The 20,505-nt window shown below is 51.3% G+C and overlaps 2 protein-coding genes across 8 annotated transcripts in view; one reads left to right on the forward strand and one right to left on the reverse strand.

Moving 5' to 3' along the window:
• The first annotated feature begins 4,301 nt into the window (after positions 1 to 4,301).
• Positions 4,302 to 13,932, forward strand: SIGLEC11 (sialic acid binding Ig like lectin 11). 2 transcript variants are annotated; one of them, XM_030297167.2, is made up of 9 exons: positions 4,302 to 4,413; positions 4,499 to 4,879; positions 5,260 to 5,544; positions 5,749 to 5,796; positions 10,227 to 10,484; positions 10,571 to 10,858; positions 11,114 to 11,210; positions 11,497 to 11,578; positions 13,347 to 13,932. In XM_030297167.2, exons 1-9 carry the CDS (start codon positions 4,377 to 4,379, stop codon positions 13,536 to 13,538), a joined length of 1,668 nt encoding a protein of 555 aa, XP_030153027.1. In that variant the 5' UTR covers positions 4,302 to 4,376; the 3' UTR covers positions 13,539 to 13,932. The 2 variants fall into 2 exon arrangements, with proteins under 2 accessions (XP_030153027.1, XP_030153028.1); XM_030297168.1 differs by having other exon boundaries at positions 4,304 to 4,413; positions 11,478 to 11,578; positions 13,347 to 13,430.
• A 4,685-nt stretch (positions 13,933 to 18,617) lies between these two features.
• Positions 18,618 to 20,505, reverse strand: part of VRK3 (VRK serine/threonine kinase 3) — a 33,563-nt gene continuing 31,675 nt past the window's right edge. For 4 of the 6 annotated variants that reach the window (XM_030297170.2, XM_030297174.1, XM_030297171.1 and 1 more), the window contains one exon: positions 18,618 to 19,024. Coding sequence is in view for 1 of the 6 variants with exons in the window: in XM_030297171.1 (XP_030153031.1) it covers positions 18,999 to 19,024 (26 nt within the window). In the remaining 5 variants the exon portion in view is untranslated. The remainder of the gene's footprint in view (positions 19,025 to 20,505) is intronic. The other 2 variants (XM_030297173.2, XM_030297172.2) reach the window with 1 other exon arrangement.

The raw sequence follows: 20,505 nt of genomic DNA on the forward strand, positions 1-20,505 counted from the left end.
AAAGGTGCACCGGGCAGGGCCAGGAGAGACCTGGCTCCGGCTTCCTTCTCTCCTCTCCTCGTGGAGTCATGTGGACAGCACTTAATTCTCCCAGTGCTGTGGCCTGAATTGTGTCCCCCAAATTCATGGGTTGAAGCCCTAACTCCTGATGTGACTGTATCATATCATGTGGGGACAGGGAGGTAACTAAGGTTCAGTGAAGTCACAAAACCACAAGAGGACCTGAAACCACAGGAAAAGTTTTCTTATAAGAAGAAACACCAGAAGGGCGCCTGGATGGCGCAGTCGGTTAAGCGTTGGACTCTTGATCTCAGCTGAGGCCATGATCTTGATCTCTCGGCTTGTCGGGCTCTGTGCTCAGCACGGAGCCTGCTTGGGATTCTCCCTCTCTCTCTCTCTCTCTCTCTCTCTCTGCCCCTCCCCCGGCTGTTCTCTCAAATAAATAAACAAATAGATAAAGAAATAAAAAGTAAAGAAGAGACATCAAAGATCTCTCTCTACCACGTGAGGACACAGCGAGAAGGCAGCCGTCTGCAAGCCAGGAAGCTGGGCCTCCCCCGGCCGGCACTTTGCTGCCCCCAGAACTGTGAGAGATGCAGTTTCTGCTGTTTGAGCCCCCCATCTCTGGGCTTTCACGTCTGTGGTGTTTTAGGGCCCAAAGCTGACGAATGTACCCAGCGATACCGTGTCACAACACCCATGGAGGCTTGCCAATCGAGAGCTCCCCGGCGTCTTGACGTCCAGGGTTTTATGGGTCCTGCTGTGCATTGTTATCTTGCCCGCCCCCCCCCCCCGCAAGATCTTCAAGTCCTACCCCCCAGTACTTGTGAATGTGGCCTTATTTGGAAATCAGGTCTTCACAGGTGACCAAGTTAAGGTGAGGTCACGAGAGTGGGCCCTAATCCAGTAGGGCCAGTGTCCTTATAAGAAAAGGAAAGTGAGACACAGAGGCATAAGCATACTGAGAGAAGCTGATGGGAAGACACAGGGAGAGTGTGGTCTCTAAGCCAGGCCTGCAGCACCCAGAAGCCAGGAGAGAGGCCTGGACGCATCCTCCCTGCCGACACCGGGATCTCAGACTTCCAGCTTCTGGAGATGTCAGCAATGAATTCCTTTTGTTTTTGTTTTTGTTTTTTTAATTTATTATTTACTTTGAGGAGGGGGAGGGGCAGAGAGAGAGAGAGAGAGAGAAAATCCCAAGCAGGCTCCGCACTGTGGGCGCAAGCCCGATCCGGGGCTCGAACTCACGAACCATGAGATCATGTCCTGAGCGGAAATCCAGATTGGACGTTTAACTGACTGAACCACCCAGACGCCCCTCGATTCCTATTGTTGTAAACCTCCTAGTCTGTGCTGCTCTGCACGTAGACACGGATCGCCAGCATGGCTGACCTCAGTTGTTCAGATTCTAACCGCCTCCCCCCGAAGTCAAACTGATCCAATGCCTTTGTGCTGTGGCCCAAGGCCCCCAGGTAAACCAGGGCACTCTCATCAGGCAGGACACTCCCATTCCAAGGGCTCAAGGGTCCCCTCATGCAAAGAGCAGACCTCTCTTTGCTTAAAGGCTAATTTTTTTTTTAATGCTTATTTATTTTTGAGAGAAAGAGAGCCAGAGCGAGAGCGAGAGCGAGAGAGAGAGCAGGGGAGTACGGGAGAGGCAGAGAGAGAGAGGGAGACACAGAATCGAAGCAGGTTCCAGGCTCTGAGTGGTCAGCCCAGAGCCCAAGGTGGGGGCTCGAACTCACGAGCCGTGAGATCGTGACCTGAGCTGGAGTTGGACACTTAACCGATTGAGCCACCCAGGCGCCCCCTGCCCTCCAGATCTTAAAGTTTATATAAAGAGAGGCCTTAACTGTGTTCAGTCACCTATTCCTCGCGGGTGTTCTCGAAGCTGTGTCCTTGGAGCGGACTCTGGGAGCAGAAAAGGCAAGCAGGACCCACGTTCCAAGGACGGGGGAGGGGATGCGGAGCCTCCAATGGCCTGGGTCCAGCTCATGGGTCAACTGGTGGTCACATCTTTTTTTTTTTTTTTTTAAGTATATTTGTTTTGAGAGAGAGAACGAGAGAGAAGAAGCCCGAGCGGGGGAGGGGGAGACAGAATCCCATGCAGGCTCTGTGCTGACAGCTCAGAGCCTGGAGCCTGCTTCGGATCCTGTGTCTCCCTCTCTCTCTGCCCCTCCTCTGCTCATGCTCTGTCTGTCTCTCTCTCTCTCTCAAAAATAAATAAACAGTATTTAAAAAAAAAAAAAAAGAGTCAGACGCTTAACCAACTGAGCCACACAGGCTCAGGGACTTAAGGTCAAGGACTTAAGGTCAAGTCCCCCTCAGGCTTGACTGGGAGGTGGGCATCACCAGGGGGTGGGCAGTGTAGACCTTCACAGGTGCCTAGGGCTCCCACCTCTCAACTCGGCAAGGCTCAGACCCTCTCTGTGCCCAGGTGGGGCGTGCGAGTGGGAGTGGGGCCCGGGGAAGGAGGAGGTGGGGGCATGGGGGAGGCTTGACGGCGTGTGACCCAAGGTTCCATTTTCTCTAGTTCGTGTTCCTTATCTCATTAGGGCTTCACTTACAAGCACAAATTCAAAGATAAAATTATTAAGCATTTCAAGATGGCAACCTCAGAGCATCACCCGCCCCCCCAAGCGTGAGGCCCTTCTGAGTGCGGGGACCCTGTGTCCTTGCTTGCTTCTCACCGTGGAACCCGGAGCATGTGTGGACTGCAGACAGACGGACAGACAGACGTGGCCCGAGGCATGCAGGGAGGCTGAGTGCCCTTGGGGAGCGGGGTGGGCACTGGGTTCTCTTCTTTGTCTCTGTATGTAGCAGATGTTTGCCTGGTGAAAGAAAGAAAGACAGACAGAAGGAAAGAAAGAAAGAAAAAAGAAAAAGGGAAAGAAAGAAAGTAAGAAAGAAAGAAAAAGAAAAAAGGAAAGTGGGAAGAAAAGAAAGAAACGAAGAGGAGAAGAAGAAAGGAAAGAAGAAGAAAGAAAAAAGAAAGAAATGAATTCTGAGAAAGAAAGAAAGAAAGAAAGAAAAAGAAAGAAAGAGGAAAGAAAGAAAGAAGAAAGAATTCTGAGAAAGAAAGAAAGAAAAGAAAGAATGAATGAATTCTGAGAAAGAAAGAAAGAAAGAAAGAAAGAATTCTGAGAAAGAAAGAAAGAAAGAAAGAAAGAATTCTGAGAAAGAAAGAAAGAAAGAATGAATGAATGAATTCTGAGAAAGAAAGAAAGAAAGAAAGAATTCTGAGAAAGAAGAAAGAAAGAGAAGAAGAAGATTCTGAAAAGAAAGAAGAATTCTGAGAAGAAGAAAAAAGAAGAATGAATTAATGAATTCTGATAAAAAAGAAAAGAAAGAATTCTGAGAAAGAAGAGAAAAAGAAAAAGAAAGAAGAAAGAATTCTGAAAATAAAAAGAATTCTGAGAAAGAAAGAAGAAATAAAGAAAGAAAAGAAATAATGAATTAATTCTGAGAAAGAAAGAATAAGAAAGATTCTGAGAAAAAGAAAGAAAGAATTCTAGAAAAAGAAAGAAAAAGAAGAATTCTGAAAAAGAAAGAAAAAAAAATTCGAGAAAGAAAAAATTAATGAATGAATTTTCTGAGAAAGAAAGAAAGAAAGAATTCTGAGAAAGAAAAAAGAAAGAAAGAAAGAAAGAAAAAGAAGAAGAAAGAATTCTGAGAAAGAAGAATTCTGAGAAAGAAAGAAAAAAGAAAGAAAGAAAGAGAATTCTGAGAAGAAAGAAAGAAAGAAAGAAAGAAAAGAAAGAAAGAAAGAAAGAAAGAATTCTGAGAAAGAAAGAAAGAATGAATGAATGAATTCTGAGAAAGAAAGAAAGAAAGAAAGAATTCTGAGAAAGAAAGAAAGAAAGAAAGAAAGAAAGAAAGAAAGAAAGAAAGAATTCTGAGAAAGAAAGAATTCTGAGAAAGAAAGAAAGAAGAAAGAAAGAAAGAAAGAGAATTCTGAGAAAGAAAGAAAGAAAGAAAGAAAGAAAGAAAGAAAGAAAGAAAAGAAAGAAAGAAAGAGAATTCTGCCTCCAGTACCTCACCTGGAGCCCTTACTCACTGACTCCCCCGAGAGCCCCCACTGCCAGGACTGCCCTCCCCACCCCCCCACCCCCCGAGGCTGGAACAGGGCTCCTTCCCTGTTGAGGCCCAGCCTTGAACCCTGTCTGCCCTGTTGCTGCCTTCTGTGAAAGGAGAAGTTGGAAGAAGGGATTCTCCCGGACATTGTGGTTCCCGTCCTGCGGTTCCTCTTCTGTGGATGGTCACTATCCACTTCTTCCCCCACAAGAAGCTTCCTGTTGGAGCTTCCTTCCAGGACAGACAGGCACGCCTAGAAGCCAGACCTTCGGTGGCGGGCCCAGCCCCCGGGGACCCCAGAGATGCTGCTGCCGTTGCTGCTGCCGCTGCTGTGGGCAGGTGAGTGGGTTGAGGGCCGGGGTGGGGGGTGGGGGCGGGCAGGGGCTTCGCGTGTCACTGTCGCTGAGCCTCAGTGTGCCCCCAGGGTCCCTGCAGGAGAATCCCGGGTACAAGCTGCAGGTGCAGAAGTCCGTGACGGTGCAGGAGGGCCTGTGTGTCCACGTTCCCTGCACCGTCTCCTACCCCGGGGTTCGCAGGAGCCCCTCTGCACCTGTTTACGGCTCCTGGTTCCGGAAAACCTACAACTCCAGAGGGGATGTTCTCATGGCCACAAACAACCCTGCCAAGGGCGCAAAGAGGAAGAACAGATTTTCATTTCACCTCGCCGGAGACCCTGGGGACAGGGACTGCTCCCTGAACATCACAGACGCCCAGAAGGCAGACAGTGGAAAGTATTATTTTCAACTGGACATAGGTTCCATGAGACACAGTTACCAAAGTGACCCGCTCACTGTGACTGTAAAAGGTATGGAGGGGCCCCGAGAGTCCGTGACATGGATGGGGGAGCACGTCTTCGAAGGCAGACATGGACCTCCTGCTGCTCACCTTTTTTTTTTTTTTTTTAAGTTTATTTATTTATTTTTGAGAGAGAGAGAGAATCCCTAGCGGGCCCCGCACTATCAGCGTGGAGCCCTGCCCAATGTGGGGCTCGAACCCACAAACCGAACCGTGAGATCATGACCTGAGCTGAACTCAGATGCTTAACCAACTGAGCCCCCCCCCCCAGGCGCCCCCGGTGCTCACCTTTAAGGGGGGAACAGTGGAGCGTGGTCAATTTAGGGTTGGGGTGCCTCTTTCACAGGCACGCACAGAGGGGTCCCCTCTGGTCTCGTGTCTCCTCTCCAGCGCTGACACAGACCCCAGATATCCGTATCGAGGAGCCCCTGGAGTCTGGCTCTCCCAGCCACCTCACATGCTCTGTGCCCGGGGTCTGTGATGGGGTGACGCCCCTCACCCTCTCCTGGACGGGAGCTGCGCTCAGACCTCCGGGACCGGACCTGGAGGCCTATAACTCCTCGGAGATCCTGCTCACCCCCCGTCCGCAGGACCACGGCACCAACCTCACCTGTCATGTGACCTTCCCCAGGGCTGGTGTGAGCACCCAAAGCACCATTACGCTCAACGTCTCCTGTGAGAGTGGGGGAGGGGGGAGGGGGGCAGGGGCAGGACTCCGTTGTCTGCAGATGCCTGCGGGGCGGGGCAGGGGGCTCCGAGGGGCTGCAGGGGGGACACGGGACTTGTCTGTTTCTATTTCCATTTCTGCGTCTCCTGGGGGCGGGCGGCGGGGGAAGGGCCAGCTTTGACTCTATGCCTCTCTGTGTCTCTCTGTCCTAGATGCTCCACAGAACGTGACCATCGGCATCTCCCGAGGAAATTGCACAGGTGGGTCCAAGGGCCTCGAAGCCAACCCGGGAGGGCCAGGGTGATGCACAGCGAGAGCAGAGTCAGGAGGCTTCCCTTTCGCTGTGTGACGGATTGTTTTTGCTTACTATTCATTAGCCGCAAAGACAACTTGTCAAATACGTGCACGTTATGGAGAATCACCACCAAGTGAACACCCTGGTGGTCAGTGACGAGGTTAAGAACTAGAACAGGGGCGCCTGGCTGGCCCAGTCGGTGGAATGTGCAACTCTCGATCTCAGGGTCGTGAGTTCGAGCTGCACATTGGGCATAGAGGTACTTAAAAAAAGAAAAAAGGAACAGCAACCCCACTTTTGGAACACCCTGAATGCTCCTTCCTAATTTCAGCCCCTTTCATCTGGCCTCAGAGAAAGCCATCACACGGGACGCTGTGTTATCATTCTTTCTACTTAATTTTACTTTATTTTTTAAAGTGTATTTATTACAAATTTTTTATGTTTATTTATTTTTTGAGGGAGAGAGAGAGACTGAGGTTGAGCAGGGGAGGGGCAGAGAGGGAGACACAGAACCCGAAGCAGGCTCCGGGCTCTAAGCTGTCAGCACAGAGCCCGACATGGGGCTTGAACCCGCCAACTGTGAGATCACGACCTGAGGCAGAGTCGGGCCCGTAACTGACTGAGCCACCCAGGCGCCCCTATTTATTTATTTTGAGAGAGAGAGAGCACGAGTGAGCCAGAGTGGGGGGAGGAGCAGAGAGAGAGGGAGAGAGAGAGAATTCCAAGCAGGATCCACGAGGGGCTCGATCTCCTAAACTGTGAGATCGTGACGGAAGCCAAAATCAAGAGTCAGATGCTTAACCACCTGAGCCTCCCAAATGCCTTTATTTTACTTAGTTTTTGACGAAGGTGTCATTGATGAATAAATTGTATATATTCAAAGTGTACAACGTGATGATTTGATATAGGTAGATTCGATATGTGTAGACTTGATACACGTTTACTCTGCTAAAGGATTCACACAATCTAGTTAATGAACACATCCACGTATCTTCCTTTTTTCTTACCATTTTACCAAATATGTTGGAATCTCTACGCGATGTTTGCTTGCCAGTGTTTTTGAAAGCTTATGTGACACAGGACTGAAACATACGTGTTCCTCTCTGACGTCTGAGTTATCTTTTTAAGTTGAAATTCAGCTCCCATCCCATGAAATCAGCCCTTTCAAAGTGAGCAAGTTCGGTGACATTTAGGACATTTGTGATGTTGTGAAACCACCGCTGTATGTAGTTGCAAGGCATTCTCGTCACCCCCCCCCCTAAAAAGCCCTGTACCCATTAGCAATAACTCCCTATTTCCCGCTCCCTGCAGCCCCTGGCCACTAATCAACTTTCTTTGGCCGTGAACTTGCCTTTTGCGGATATTTTATATAAATGGAATCTTACAGCATGTGGTCTTTTGGTCTGGCTTCTTCCACTTAGCATGATGTTTTCTTTTATATATCCATCTATCTCTATCTCTATCTCTATCTCTATCTCTATCTCTCTATCTCTATATCATCTATATCTATAGATAGATTTTTTTAGGGGCATCTGGGTGGCTCAGTCGGTTAAGTGTCCGACTCTTGATCACGGTGTGTGAGTCTGAGCCCTACACCAGGTTCTGCGCGGACACTGTGGAGCCTGCTTGGAGTTCTCTCCTCTCTCTCTCTCTCTCTCTCTCTCTCTCTCTCTCTCCCCCCCCACCTATTTTAAAGTGTATTTATTTATTTTTGAGGGGGAGGGCAGAGAGAGAGAGAGGATCCCAAGCAGGCTCCACACCATCAGTATGCAGAGCTGGACTCAGGGCTTAAACCCACGAACCATGAGATCATGACCTGAGCTGAAGTCGGACGTTCAACCGACTGAGCCCCCCAGGCGCCCCTCACATTCCATTTTCAACAGGCACTTGAGTTGTCCACGGTTTTCAGTTTTCACGATAATGCCGCTTGGAACATTCCCCTTGTCAACAGAAGAGCCTTTCTTTTTTTTTAAATTTTTTTCAACGTTTTTTATTTATTTTTGGGACAGAGAGAGACAGAGCATGAACGGGGGAGGGGCAGAGAGAGAGGGAGACACAGAATCGGAAACAGGCTCCAGGCTCCGAGCCATCAGCCCAGAGCCCGACGCGGGGCTCGAACTCACGGACCGCGAGATCGTGACCTGGCTGAAGTCGGACGCTTAACCGACTGCGCCACCCAGGCGCCCCCAGAAGAGCCTTTCTTTAAGGCACGTAGATTTCTCAGGGATCTTGCGACGATGCAGATGTGACTCAGGAGGCGTGTGTGGCCTCTGGTCCTGCATTCTTTTTTTTGTTTTTTATGTTTATTTTTTTTAATTTTTTTTAACGTTTATTTATTTTTGAGACAGAGAGAGACACAGCACGAACGGGGGAGGGGCAGAGAGAGAGGGAGACACAGAATCAGAAGCAGGCTCCAGGCTCCGAGCCATCAGCCCAGAGCCCGACGCGGGGCTCGAACTCGCGGACCGCGAGATCGTGACCTGAGCTGAAGTCGGACGCTCAACCGACTGAGCCACCCAGGCGCCCCTATGTTTATTTTTTAGAGAGAGAGCACTGAGGTGCGCATGAGCGTGAGCAGGGGAGGAGCAGAGAGAGAGGAGGAAAGACGATCTGAAGCTGGTTCTGTGCTGACAGCAGGGAGCCTGATAGGGGGCCTGAACTCATGACCATGAGATCATAACTTGAGCCAAAGTTAGAGGCTTAAGCGACAGAGCCATCCAGGCACCCCATGGTTCTGCCTTTCTAACCAGCTCCTGGAGGGTGCCAGGGTACCCCGGGGGGGATGGGACTGTAAATTTCATGCCCAGGAACAAAACTATGGGATTTTAGGGACGTGTATTTCAAAAAAAAATTTTTTTTAACGTTTATTTATTTTTGAGACAGAGAGAGACAGAGCATGAACGGGGGAGGGGCAGAGAGAGAGGGAGACACAGAATCTGAAGCAGGCTCCGGGCTCTGAGCCGTCAGCACAGAGCCCGACGCGGGGCTCGAACTCACATACCGTGAGATCGTGACCTGAGCCGAAGTCGGACGATTAACCGACTGAGCCACCCAGGCGCCCCTAGGGATGTGTATTTCAATGTTACTAGATAAGACTATTACGGAATAGCTCTGGAAGGCCACACGAGAAACTGGCAATAAATGTTGCCTTTGACGAGAGGAATTTGTTGCCTGCAGGTTAGTTAGCATGGAAGGGAGACTTCTCTCAGAACACCCCTTCCTCCTTTGTGACTTTTAGAATGCAAAATGTGGACACCCCACTCATCCTGAGACAACTGGGGGAAAGGAGGTGAAGAGGTAGGGGTCAAGTCCTGAAGAGCCTTGAAGGGTTTGGTATTCGAAGTTTGGGCACTTGAGCCAGGGGTGTTCAGCAGCTGGGGAAAGAGAGAGAAGTGTAGCGAAGGGCGTGTGCCTTGAAGAAGCCAGTGTCCATCAGTGGATGGACAGATAGACACAACGTGGCCCATTCAGGCAATGAACATGATTCTGCCATAGAAATGAGTCCAGCACTGGGGCGCCTGGGTGGCTCAGTCAGTTAAGCATCCAACTGTAGATTTCTGTTCAGCTCGTGACCTCACAGTTCGTGGGACCGAGCCCTGCAACGGGTTCTGTGCCGACAGCACGGGGATTGGGATTCTCTCTCTCCTTCTCTCTCCGCTCCTTGCCTGCTCTCACATGCGCTTGCTGGATTGCGCGTGCTCATTCTCTCTCAAAATAAATAGATTTAAAAAAAAGAAAGAAAGAAAGAAAGAAAGAAAGGGAGTGTAGCGCTGACAGGTGCTACAAGGCGGTGAACCTTGGAAACATCATACCGCAAGGCACACAAAAGCCCACAGTGGCCTATGATTCTATTTGGATACAATGTCCAGAATAGACAGATCTGTGGAGACAGAAAGTAGGTTAGGGGTTGCCAGGGGCTGGGGGACGGGAGCAACGGAGGAGGCAGCTGAGGGGTGCTTTTTTGGGGGGTGATGAAAAAGTTCTGAAACTGATTGTGGTAATGGTCACCGCAGGACTCCTTTTTAAGTGGTATATACATGGAATTGCATGGTATGTGAATTATATCACAATAAAGCTGCTTAAAAACTACTTGTGGTTGGCGCGCCTGGGTGGCTCAGGTCATGAGCACGCGGTTCGTGAGTTCGGGCCCCGCATCGGGCTCTGTGCTGACAGCTCAGAGGCCGCTTTGGATTCTGTGTCTCCCTCTCTCTCTCTCTCTCAAAAATAAATAAACATTAAAACACACACACACACACACACACACACACACACACACACACAAAACCTACCCGTGGAGATCCCTTCCCAACTTATGGAAAATGGAGAGGAGAGAGAAATAGGCCTCGGCCCTGGGCTGGGGGTGCTCACCCTCGCTCTTTCTCTCTCTTCCTCCAGAACTGAAATACCCGGGGAATGGCTCATCTCTTCCAGTCCTGGAAGGGGAATCTGTGCTCCTGGTCTGTGTCGCCGACAGCAACCCTCCGGCCACACTGGGCTGGGCCCAGGGGAGCCGGACTCTGAGCCCGTCCCAGCCTTGGAAGCCCGGGGTCCTGGAGCTGCCCCGAGTGGAGTCGGGCCACGAAGGCGAATTCACCTGCCGAGCTCAGCACGCTCGGGGCTCCCAGCACGTCTCCCTGCGTCTCTCTGTGGTCTGTGAGTGTGGGGACCCCCGGGGGCGGGACGCCCGGGGCCTGGGGAGCAGAGGCGCCGCTGACCCTGCCCCTCCCCCCCCCCCGCAGGCCCCCCGCGGCTGCTCGGCCCCTCCTGCTCCTGGGAGGGCGAGGCGCTGGGCTGCACCTGCTCCGCCCGAGCCCGGCCGGCCCCCACCCTGCGCTGGCGGCTGGGGGAGGGGCTGCTGGAGGGGAACCACAGCGACGCCTCCTTGACCGTCACCTCCAGCTCCGAGGGGCCCTGGGCCAACGGCTCCCTGAGCCTCAGGGGGCCGCTGCGCTCCGACCTCAGACTCGGCTGCGAGGCCCGGAATGAGCACGGGGCCCAGAGCACCGCCGTCCTGGTGCTGCGGCCAGGTCTGGGGGCTGTGGGGGAAGGGTGGGCAGAGACGGGGGAGAAAGGAGTCTGCATCCTGGAGAAGACGGTCTGGGTGGGCGTGGGGCCAGGGTCTGCATGGGAAGGGGTGAGAGAGAGGAGGAAGGAGGGGGGCAGAGTCCGGGTTTTCTGCAGGTTGGGGGATGAAGAACATGAGAGCCCAAGTTTGCGGGAGGCAGGGGCACAAGCGGCCTGGGGCTTGGAGGGGACTCACCGGAAACCTCACTCCTCTGCAGCGCAGCCTCTGCTTGGGGGAGGATTCGTTCTGGCGGCTGCCGGGGGTGCTGGTGTCGCTGGCCTGCTCGGTCTCTGTCCTTGCCTCATCTTCTTCATGTGAGTGTTGTCCCTGGGAGAGAGGGAAGGTGCGCGGGATGGAAGGGGTCCGCGTCCTATGGTCCCAGGCGGCCCCAGCGGGAGGAGCCCTGGTGGTGCCGAGGCTTTGAGATTGGGGCACTGGGGCAGGGAATCAAAGGAGGGCTGTTGCCGCCCTGATCACGCCTGTTTGCGCGGGTCGGCGGGCTCCCTGTGTCCCCTCCTCCGGCCGTGCTCAGCCTTGCCAGCCTCTTAAGCGGGGGGCAGTAGCTCACTCCAGGCTGACAGGTCCCGGCCTCCCCCGCAGAGTGAAGACCCGCAGGAAGCAGGCCCCAGAGACAGCAGCTGGCGGCAAGGAAGCTGCCTGCATGTTGGGTCCCATCTCCTGGGTGAGTGCTGAGCCCTCTGTCCGTCGGGGTCCTATGTGGCCACCACCCTGGGATGGCCACGGCCACACCCTAGAAGACTTAGATGGTCATCGCGCTCGGACAGGCTTTTGGTCTTGGGTCCCCATCAACTCAGTCACCCAATCCAGCCACATGGGAGTCGCTTGCCCCTCTGCTCTCCGACTCACCTTGTGGAGCCTGTCCACCTTGCACAGCCTGTCCAGCTTCCTGTGGACCCTGGACCCTCCTCACCCCCACCTCCTCAGGTCTCTCTGGACCCCGGACCCACTTTCCCTTCCTTCCTCTCTCTCCTCCCTAACACAGGATGCCAGGGAGATCCCACCCCGCAAATAATTATTGCCAACTACAAAGCTCAGGGGTCCCCAAGACACTCTCAGCTTCAATAGCTCACCAGAAGGACTCCGAACTCACTGAAATCTGTTAGACGCCCACCAGGGAAGCTCACCCTGGCCACGTGGAGGGTTGGTGACATAGGCATGGAGCCCCTGTATGGCTAATCTTTGTTGTTGGTGTCCAGCCCTCTAGAGGTCAAGCCGATACTGTGTGGCCCAAGGCCTCACCAGAAATCACGTTGTTAACATAAGCTGTTTGGGGCGTGGTGAGCGCTTGACCGCACAATATCCTTTGATTGAAAAAATATATATATTTATTTTGAGAGAGAGAGAGAGAGAGACAAGAGTGCAAGTGGGGGAGGGGCAGAGAGAGGGAGAGAGAGAGAGAGAGAATGCCAAGCAGGTTCCGCACGGTCAGCGCAGAACCAGACGCAGGGTCGATCCCACAAACCATGAGATCATCATGACCTGAGCCGAAATCAAGAGTCAGATGCTGGGTGGCTCAGTCAGTTAAGCATGTGACTTCGGCTCAGGTCATGATCTCCCTGTCCATGAGTTCGAGTCCTGCATCGGGCTCTGTGCTGACAGCCTGGAGCCTGCTTCGGATTCTGTGCCTCCCTCTCTGTGCCCCTCCCCGACTCGTGCTCTGCCTCTCTCTCTCTCTCTCTCTCTCTCTCTCTCTCTCTCTCTCAAAAATGAATAAACATTAAAAAAAAAAAGAGTCGGACACTAAACTGAGCCACTCAGGCGCCCCAACATTGGTTTTAATTGATTTTAATGTCTGTGCTACAATTTTGTTATAGTGTTTGCCTAAATTTCTGAGATGTGGAGTGGTCCCTGAGGGCAGTTCGGTTCTTCGCAAATCCCTGTCCTTTTCACACCACCCACCCCATTTCTGTGCATCCTATCTCAATTTGCTATTAGATAGTAGTATAATTGACTACTACCTTAATGTCAGTGCCCCCTACTGCAAGCTAGTGGGAGGTGATGGATGATGTCTACTTTGTTCCCCATTGAGTAGCCAGGGTCTGACACGGGACAGCTCTTCCATAAGGTGGCCACTGGGGCCAGAGAGACCTGGGCATTCATCTTGGCCCTACCAACAACTGAATGTGTGATTTGGGAATATTTACCTAGACTCGGTTTCTCCACCTGATGAATGGGGCTAATAGTGCCTCCCTGATGGCTTGTGGTGAGGCATCTAGGAGCCTGGCAATTGATTACCAAGGGCGAGACATTCTTACTCTCACGTATTTATTGAATGAGTGAGTGAATGAATGAATGAATGGGGGCTCAGCCAATGCTTGTGGAATGAATGATGAAAGACTAAGTGGTTTCCAGCTTCCGGGCTTGCTTCCCCTCGCTATCTGCCAGCTCCCGTTATCCTAATTTGACCCCCTTCTTTCCCCTCCACTCAGGGTTCCCAGCATGAGGATCGGTCAAGCACCCCCCTAGACCACCCGCCCCCAGCCGTGGCCGCTCCCACCTCGGAGGAGGGAAAGGAGCCCCACTACGCTTCTCTCACCTTCCATGGGCTGAAGCCCTGGAACCTTCCGGACCCGGAGGCCACCAGCACCACCGAGTATTCAGAGATCAAGATCTGCAAGTGACGCCTCCAGCCAGCTCCTGCAACCGCTGGCTAGAGGGCTCAGGGCTTCTCAAGAAGGGACACCTCCGGGACAATTCCTGAGTGAATAGTTTTCCACAGAAACGGGTCGCCAACCGGTGTGGTGTGTTGGTGTCCACCTGTGTGGGGATGGGCAGAGCTGGGCTCACATTTCAGCCAGTCACCGATAAATTACAAGCCGGTGCAGAGAGAGCACTTTGCCTGAGGTCACGGGCTCTTCCCAGGGTAACCGACCTGGTCAGGAGGATTCCTGACCCGCCCCCCGCCCCGCCCCACTCTGAGCCTGCTTTCTGGAAACCCGACTTGTGTATTGTCACCACACGGAAAACCATTCCCGGATTTTCTGCAATAAATGACAGGTTATCTAAATTATATACCCTCCTTCTTTGTACGTCCCGGATGTTTTTGGTTCTCCTTAACAGTTGTTTCTTCTTCTTGTAGAATTCGCTTATGAGATTCCTTGCGGTTAGGATCTGTGTTTCATTTACATTGTAAAATGTGTTCACCTTAAAAGAAAAACTGCCAGCTTCGTTACCAGCAAAAATGGGTTCGTTGGGGAAGAAAAGAGAATTGCAGTTGTGGGCACACAGCTTGCAACAAAACCGTAGGCGAGTCTAGGGAAGGAAGGAAGGAGAGGCACACGTTTAATGGAGAAAAGGGGCCAATGGGGGAAGGCTTGGAAGTATGCTGGCTTCCCATTGGCTGAACTTTGGGGGCAGGGGTGGGGATAAGAAAAGCCTCTCCGCTTCCCACTGGATTAGTAGAGCAGTAGCCCCATGCAAGGCCCACCCCGCTCAAGGTCAGGTCGGCCTCTTCTGGTTGGGTCTGCAATTGATTATGCGTGGCAGTGCATTAGCGCTCTCGCGGCCAAATCCTCCCGACTTCACTGTAGCGCAGTTTCTTGCTATTAATTTTCACTATAGTTTTTACAGTGGTCACATCCAATTTATTTTTTTCCATTGAATGTCCGTTTAATTTGTTCTACTGTGTCCATTAATGAGAAAACGCGCTCAATCTTAGCATTATGGGCCAACACAGTGAACATGGGTTGACATAAAGTTAACGGTTCTTTAAATTCGATGTGTCGCGGCGCCTGGGTGGCTCAGTCGGTTAAGCGTCCGAATTCAGCTCAGGTCATGATCTCGCGGTTCGTGAGCTCGAGCCCCGTGTTGGGCTCTGTGCTGACAGCTCAGAGCCTGGAGCCTGCTTCGTATTCTTCGTCTCCCTCTCTCTCTCCCCTTCCCTGTTCATGCTGTCTGTCTAAAAAAATAAACATTAAAGAAAAAATTAAAAAAATTTTTTGATGTGTCAATGGGCACCTGGCCGGTTCAGTCAGTGGAGCATGTGACTCTTGAACTCAGAGTCGTGGGTTCGAGCCCCATGGTGTAGAGATTACTTAAAAATAAAAATCTAGGGGCGCCTGGATGGTTCAGTCGGTTGAGCGTCCGACTTCGGCTCAGGGCACGATCTCGCGGTCCGTGAGTTCGAGCCCCGCGTCGGGCTCTGGGCTAATGGCTCAGACCTGGAGCCTGCTTCCGATTCTGTGTCTCCCTCTCTCTCTGACCCTCCCCCGTTCATGCTCTGTCTCTCTCTGTCTCAAAAATAAATAAACTTAAAAAAAATTTTTTTTAAAATAAAATAAAAATCTAAAAAAAAAAAAGTGCCGTATCGAATTGTATCTTTCACAGCACAATTTGCTTTGCTGCATCTCTCGATCAATAACTTTTAAAAATGGTGTCTCCTGACAAAACAAGTGCATTTATTCTCATGTCATACCCCTTCTTCAACACTATATAGGAGGATTCCATTTGTTCCCATGCTGGGGGTTAGTGACATTAATGTAAAAGAATAAAATCCTTCAGGGATAAAATCGTTTTGAAAAGGGCATCGTGGAAATGCAGGAACTATCCACTTCAAGTCAGAAATTCTCTTCCTGTTCTAAGTAGTATCTCCTTTAAGAATAGCATTGACACAGGGTGCCTGGGTGGCTCAGTCGGTTAAGCGACCGACTTTGGATCAAGTCATGATGTCAAGGTTCGTGAGTTCGAGCCCCGTGTGGGGCTCTGTGCTGACAGCTCAGAGCCTGGAGCCTGCTTCGGATTCTGTGTCCCCTCTCTCTTGGCACCTCCCCTGCTTGCACTCTGTCTCTCTCAAAAACAAACATTAAACAAAAAATTTTAAAAAAAAGTGTTGGCCCATAAAGAGATAATTTTTCATCAATTCTTTCTTTAACACATTCAAGATATTCTTGTAAACATGGAAAAAACACTTGGGACACGTGGGTGACTCAGTTGGTTAAGCATCAGACTCCTGATTTTGGCTCAGGTTCATGAGTTTCAGCCCTGCATTGGGCTCCTTGATGACAGCATGGAGCCTGCTTGGGATTCATCCCCCCCCCCCAGCCCCACCTTGTGCTGCCCCTCCCCCACTGGCTCTCCCTCTCTCAAAATAAATAAATAAACTTAAGGAAAAAAAAACCCACAGAGAACTTAACATCATTTTCTGTTCTTTCAATTGGCATAATCCTATTGCTAACCAGATATCGGGTATTATTCTTTTAAAAAATATTTTTTCAATGTCTATTTTTGAGAGAGAGACAGAGCATGAGCAGGGGAGGGGCAGAGAGAGAGGGAGACACAGAATCCGAAGCAGGCTCCAGGCTCCGAGCTGTCAGCACAGAGCCCAACGTGGGGCTCGAACTCACGAACTGTGAGATCACGACCTGAGTTGAAGTCGGACGCTTAACCGACTGAGCCACCCAGGCACCTCAAGAAAAATATTTAAGCAAAGAGAAATGATTTGTCCTTCTCAGATGCCTACTGGGGCCGTTTTTGGAGACATACTACATACCTGTGTGTATTGAAGGCTCAGAGGTGTCCTGCAGTAAAAATGATTTAAAAAAACCCCACCACCAGCACCTGCACCACAAACATCTAACTCTGGGCCAGGGTCTAGTTTGGGGGCAGAGGCGAGGCATAGAGGACAAAGGGTGGGCTTCAGCCACCATCAACCACATGGTGGCATGTGATTTCTACTCCCCTGGGCCATGTGATTCTCATCTAATGCCGATGACAGCACCCTCCTCTTTCAGAGGTTGGGGGACAAGCTACCAAAACACACAAGGTCAAGGACAGGGCTCTGCAGACAGACAAAGGCAGGATCAGAGACAATGTGGACAGTATCCTAGATGAGAAATCCTCTCGCTGCCTGAGCAGCACCGGGTCCTGGCTGGCTTTGCTCGCTCAGAGATGAGGGCAGAGGACAGAGGGGCTGCCGGAACTGGGCAAGTGCGCCGAGTGGCCAGAGGATGGGAGGGCCAAGTGCTGACATTGAGACCGTCCTGTTACCTGATTTGGGGCCCTGAAGGGCAGCTGATGTCCCTGTAATGTTGCGGACTCATGAACAAAGAGAGGTTTTGAGCAGGAGATTTTCAGACGAGTTTTCTTTCTCGTTGAGGAACATCCCCTTCTGGAAAGCGCTACACACGCCTGCTTTCACCCAGGAAGTGATCATCAGTCTGCCAATCTCCCCTGCCTGCCTTGGTCAGGCAAGAATCAGGGTGAATTACAGCAGGCTCCTCCCTGACCCGGCCTCTACCTCCCCATGTAGGTCAAAGTAATGGTGGACGATTCCAGATCTTTAAGACCGAGTCTGGGAGGTGAGCGTACCCTCCCTGTTCTGAATCCCTTCCAGTCTAGCCACTGGCCGGGCTGCCTCTGAAATCTCTCCCCAGGCCCTCTCTTCCTCCAGCCTCGGCCACTGCCTGGGCCTCACTGTCCCAGGGGGGCGGCTGCGCCAGCCTCCTCCACACTCTCTCTGTCCGGACTCTCTGTAAAGGTACCCCCGGCCCTGGGCCCCTTGGTCTCCATCACAGCACCATGCCTTTTCTCCAGCATGTGGAGCACAACTCAGTCATCTCATTTAGTGCCTTCCCCTTCCACTGGCCTGGAGGTTCCACTAGCTCAAAGACCTCGGTGTGTCTTGTTCATCAGGATCCTCTGTGCAGCATGATGTGCGTCACGCAGCACAAATTCAAGAAATACCTGCTGAATATTTGTTGAATTAGAGGAAGGATCAATGTATGGATGGGAGAATGAGGGGATGGAGGAATGGATGAAAGGTGGGTGGGAGGGTAGATGATGGAACACTATATGGAAGGATGGATGGAGAGATGGGAGAATGACTGGGTGCATCAACAGATGGAGGGATTGGCAGGTGGATGGCTGGATGGCTGGATGAATAAATGGATAGGTGGATGGCTGATTAAATGAATGGATGGATGGATGGATGGATAAATGGATGGATGAATAAATGGATAGGTGGATGGTTGGCTAAATGGATGGATGGATGAATGGATGGATGGATGAATAAATGGATAGGTGGATGGCTGATTACATGGAAGGATGGATGGATAAGTGGATGGATGAATAAACGGATAGGTGGATGGCTGATTGGATGGATGGATGGATGGATGGATAGATGGATGGATGGATAGATGGATGGATAGATGGATGGATGGATGGATGGATGGATGGATGGATAGATGGATGGATAGATGGATGGATAGATGGATGGATGAATAAATGGATAGGTGGATGGCTGGCTAAATGGATGGATGGCTGGATAAGTGGATGGATGAATAGATGGATAGGTGGATGGCTGATTACATGGATGGATGGATGGATAAATGGATGGATGAATAAATGGATAGGTGGATGGTTGGCTAAATGGATGGATGGATGGATGGATGGATGGATGGATTGATGGATAAATGGATGGATGAATAAATGGATAGGTGGATGGCTATTAATGGGTGGGTGGGTGGGTGGATGGATGTAAGAATGGCTGGCTGGCTAAATGGATGGGTGGGTGGATGGATGGATGGATGGATGGAAGAATGGGTGGCTGGCTAAATGGATGGATGAATAAATGGCTGTGTGAATGGGCGGATGGGTGGATGGATGGATGGGCATCTACATGAAACTTTGGACAGATGGACAGAAGGGTGGATAGATGGATGAAAGATGAAAGGGATGGATAGATGGAGAAAAAAGAAGCCAACTTTTCCAAAAGGAGCTTCTTTTGTAGACACTCTACTATCCAAGCTCCAACGAAACAATTTATTACCAAATCATAGTAGTGTCAATAGTAGCGGGAAGGGTGCCGACTGAGGGGGCTGGCTCACCCCCGACCATGAGCTGGGGGTCTTCTCTGTCCACAACCCCAGAGGCTGGTAGGTGACGATGGCTGAAAGGATGAGACAATCGAAAGGAGGAATTCACATTATCTGGAGCTTAACTGCTGGGTTCCCTGATGCTAATCAAGACTGATTCATAGTGATGCTTAAAGAAGCAGCAGGCGTGCACATTCAAGGGATCTTTCTAGAAGCGTATCTGTGATACTACAGCAGGCCTTGAGTCACATTTCTTGTTTGGGTTTTTTTCTATTTCAAACCATGAGTTGAAAGATCTGGAAGACAATAAAAATGGCTTGTTAGCGTCCTAGTCATTTAAGGAGCACCCATTAAGCCCCTACGGGCACTTTCTAGAGACTGGCAATACTACCATGAACAAGACCTTTGTTGGACTTATGATTTGGGAGAGTGGGTAAAGATGTTACAAATTAACTTCCCTCAAGAAGGGGACAGCGCTGTGCAGAAAACAGGTGAGGTGGTGACAGCGGGCGGGGAAGTGCCTCACTGGGGCAGTGAGGGAAGGCCCAGGTCTGAGCTCCTAGGATGAGAAGGAACCAGTCATTGAAAAATGAAGCGGGGTGGGGAACACCTGGGTGGCTCAATCGGTTAAGTGTCCGACTTCGACTCGGGCCATGATCTCATAGTTTGAGTTCAAGCCCCATGTCGGGCTTTGCGCTGATGGTGCAGAGCCTGCTTCGGATTCTCTGTCTCCCTGCCCCTCTGCCCCCCAAAATAAACATTAAAGATGAAGGGAAAGCGTGTTTCAGACTGTGAGAATGGCAAGTACAAAGGTCCTGAGGTGGGATCAAGCTTGGCTTGGTTTAGAATCTGAGGGGAGGACAGTGTGGCTGGCACAGAGTGGACTTGGGGGGTCAGCCACGCAGGCCAAGGCAAGGAGCTGCCATAAAGCAAGAGGTGAGATGATCTTCAAATTATTCCAAGGTCACCAGGCTCTTTGATTAGCATCCCCTGATTAAGTCCCTAAGTAGGGGACAAACCTGCTACTTACTCAGTTTCAGACCCAAAACATGATGACCCCGGAAGGGGCTGTTGGGTTTCCAGTTTTTGTGGGGTTTTTTTTGATGTTTCATTTATTTTTGAGAGACAGAGAGAGAGGGAAAGAGAGAGACAGAGTGCAAGTGGGGGAGGGGCAGAGAGAGAGGGAGACCCAGAATCCGAAGCGGGCTCCAGGCTCTGAGCTGCGAGCACACAGCCCAACGCGGGAGACCGGCAACCGCCTGGAGGGACAGGGTGGGTGGGCGAGGGGTGCGGGGGGATAGAGGGGCCACAGGGACAGCTAGGGGTATGGCGCATCTGTGTAATGAGCTGGAGTGACAGGCAGCGGGCAAGCTCCATGGGTGGTCAAGGTCATGCCTTCGCTTTCGCAGGGACTCTGTGGTGGGGGCCGGCTGTGCCTCGTGGGGTGCTGCGTGGTGCCCCAGCCTCTACCCACTCGATGCTGGGGGCACCCTTTCCCCAGTTGTGACAACGAAAAGTGTCCCCAGATACCTCCTACGGGCAGCATGGCCTCCCTCTGAGGACCGCTGACTTAGACACACACTGAACTTTGATTTCGGGCAGCCACGAAGACAGACGTTACAGCTCCCCGGACAGGGCACGGCCTCGGGGAAGCCTCTCTTCAGAACACGTCCATACGGCCTTGCCAGAATTAACTGTCGGGTGAACTTGGTTTCATTTTGACCTTCCCCGAAGCTCTGTGCACTCCCACCCAGGGCTAATGGGAGTGTAGACAGGT

This window comes from Lynx canadensis, chromosome E2 (genome assembly GCF_007474595.2).
Source record: "Lynx canadensis isolate LIC74 chromosome E2, mLynCan4.pri.v2, whole genome shotgun sequence".
Lineage (NCBI taxonomy): Eukaryota > Metazoa > Chordata > Mammalia > Carnivora > Felidae > Lynx > Lynx canadensis.

Coding starts and splice junctions, on each gene's coding strand:
- SIGLEC11 (XM_030297167.2), top strand. CDS start 4,377: ATGCTGCTGCCGTTGCTGCTGCCGCTGCTGTGGGCAG. Junction 5,545..5,748: donor CATTACGCTCAACGTCTCCT/GTGAGAGTGGGG, acceptor TCTCTGTCCTAG/ATGCTCCACAGAACGTGACC. Junction 10,485..10,570: donor CCTGCGTCTCTCTGTGGTCT/GTGAGTGTGGGG, acceptor CCCCCCCCGCAG/GCCCCCCGCGGCTGCTCGGC.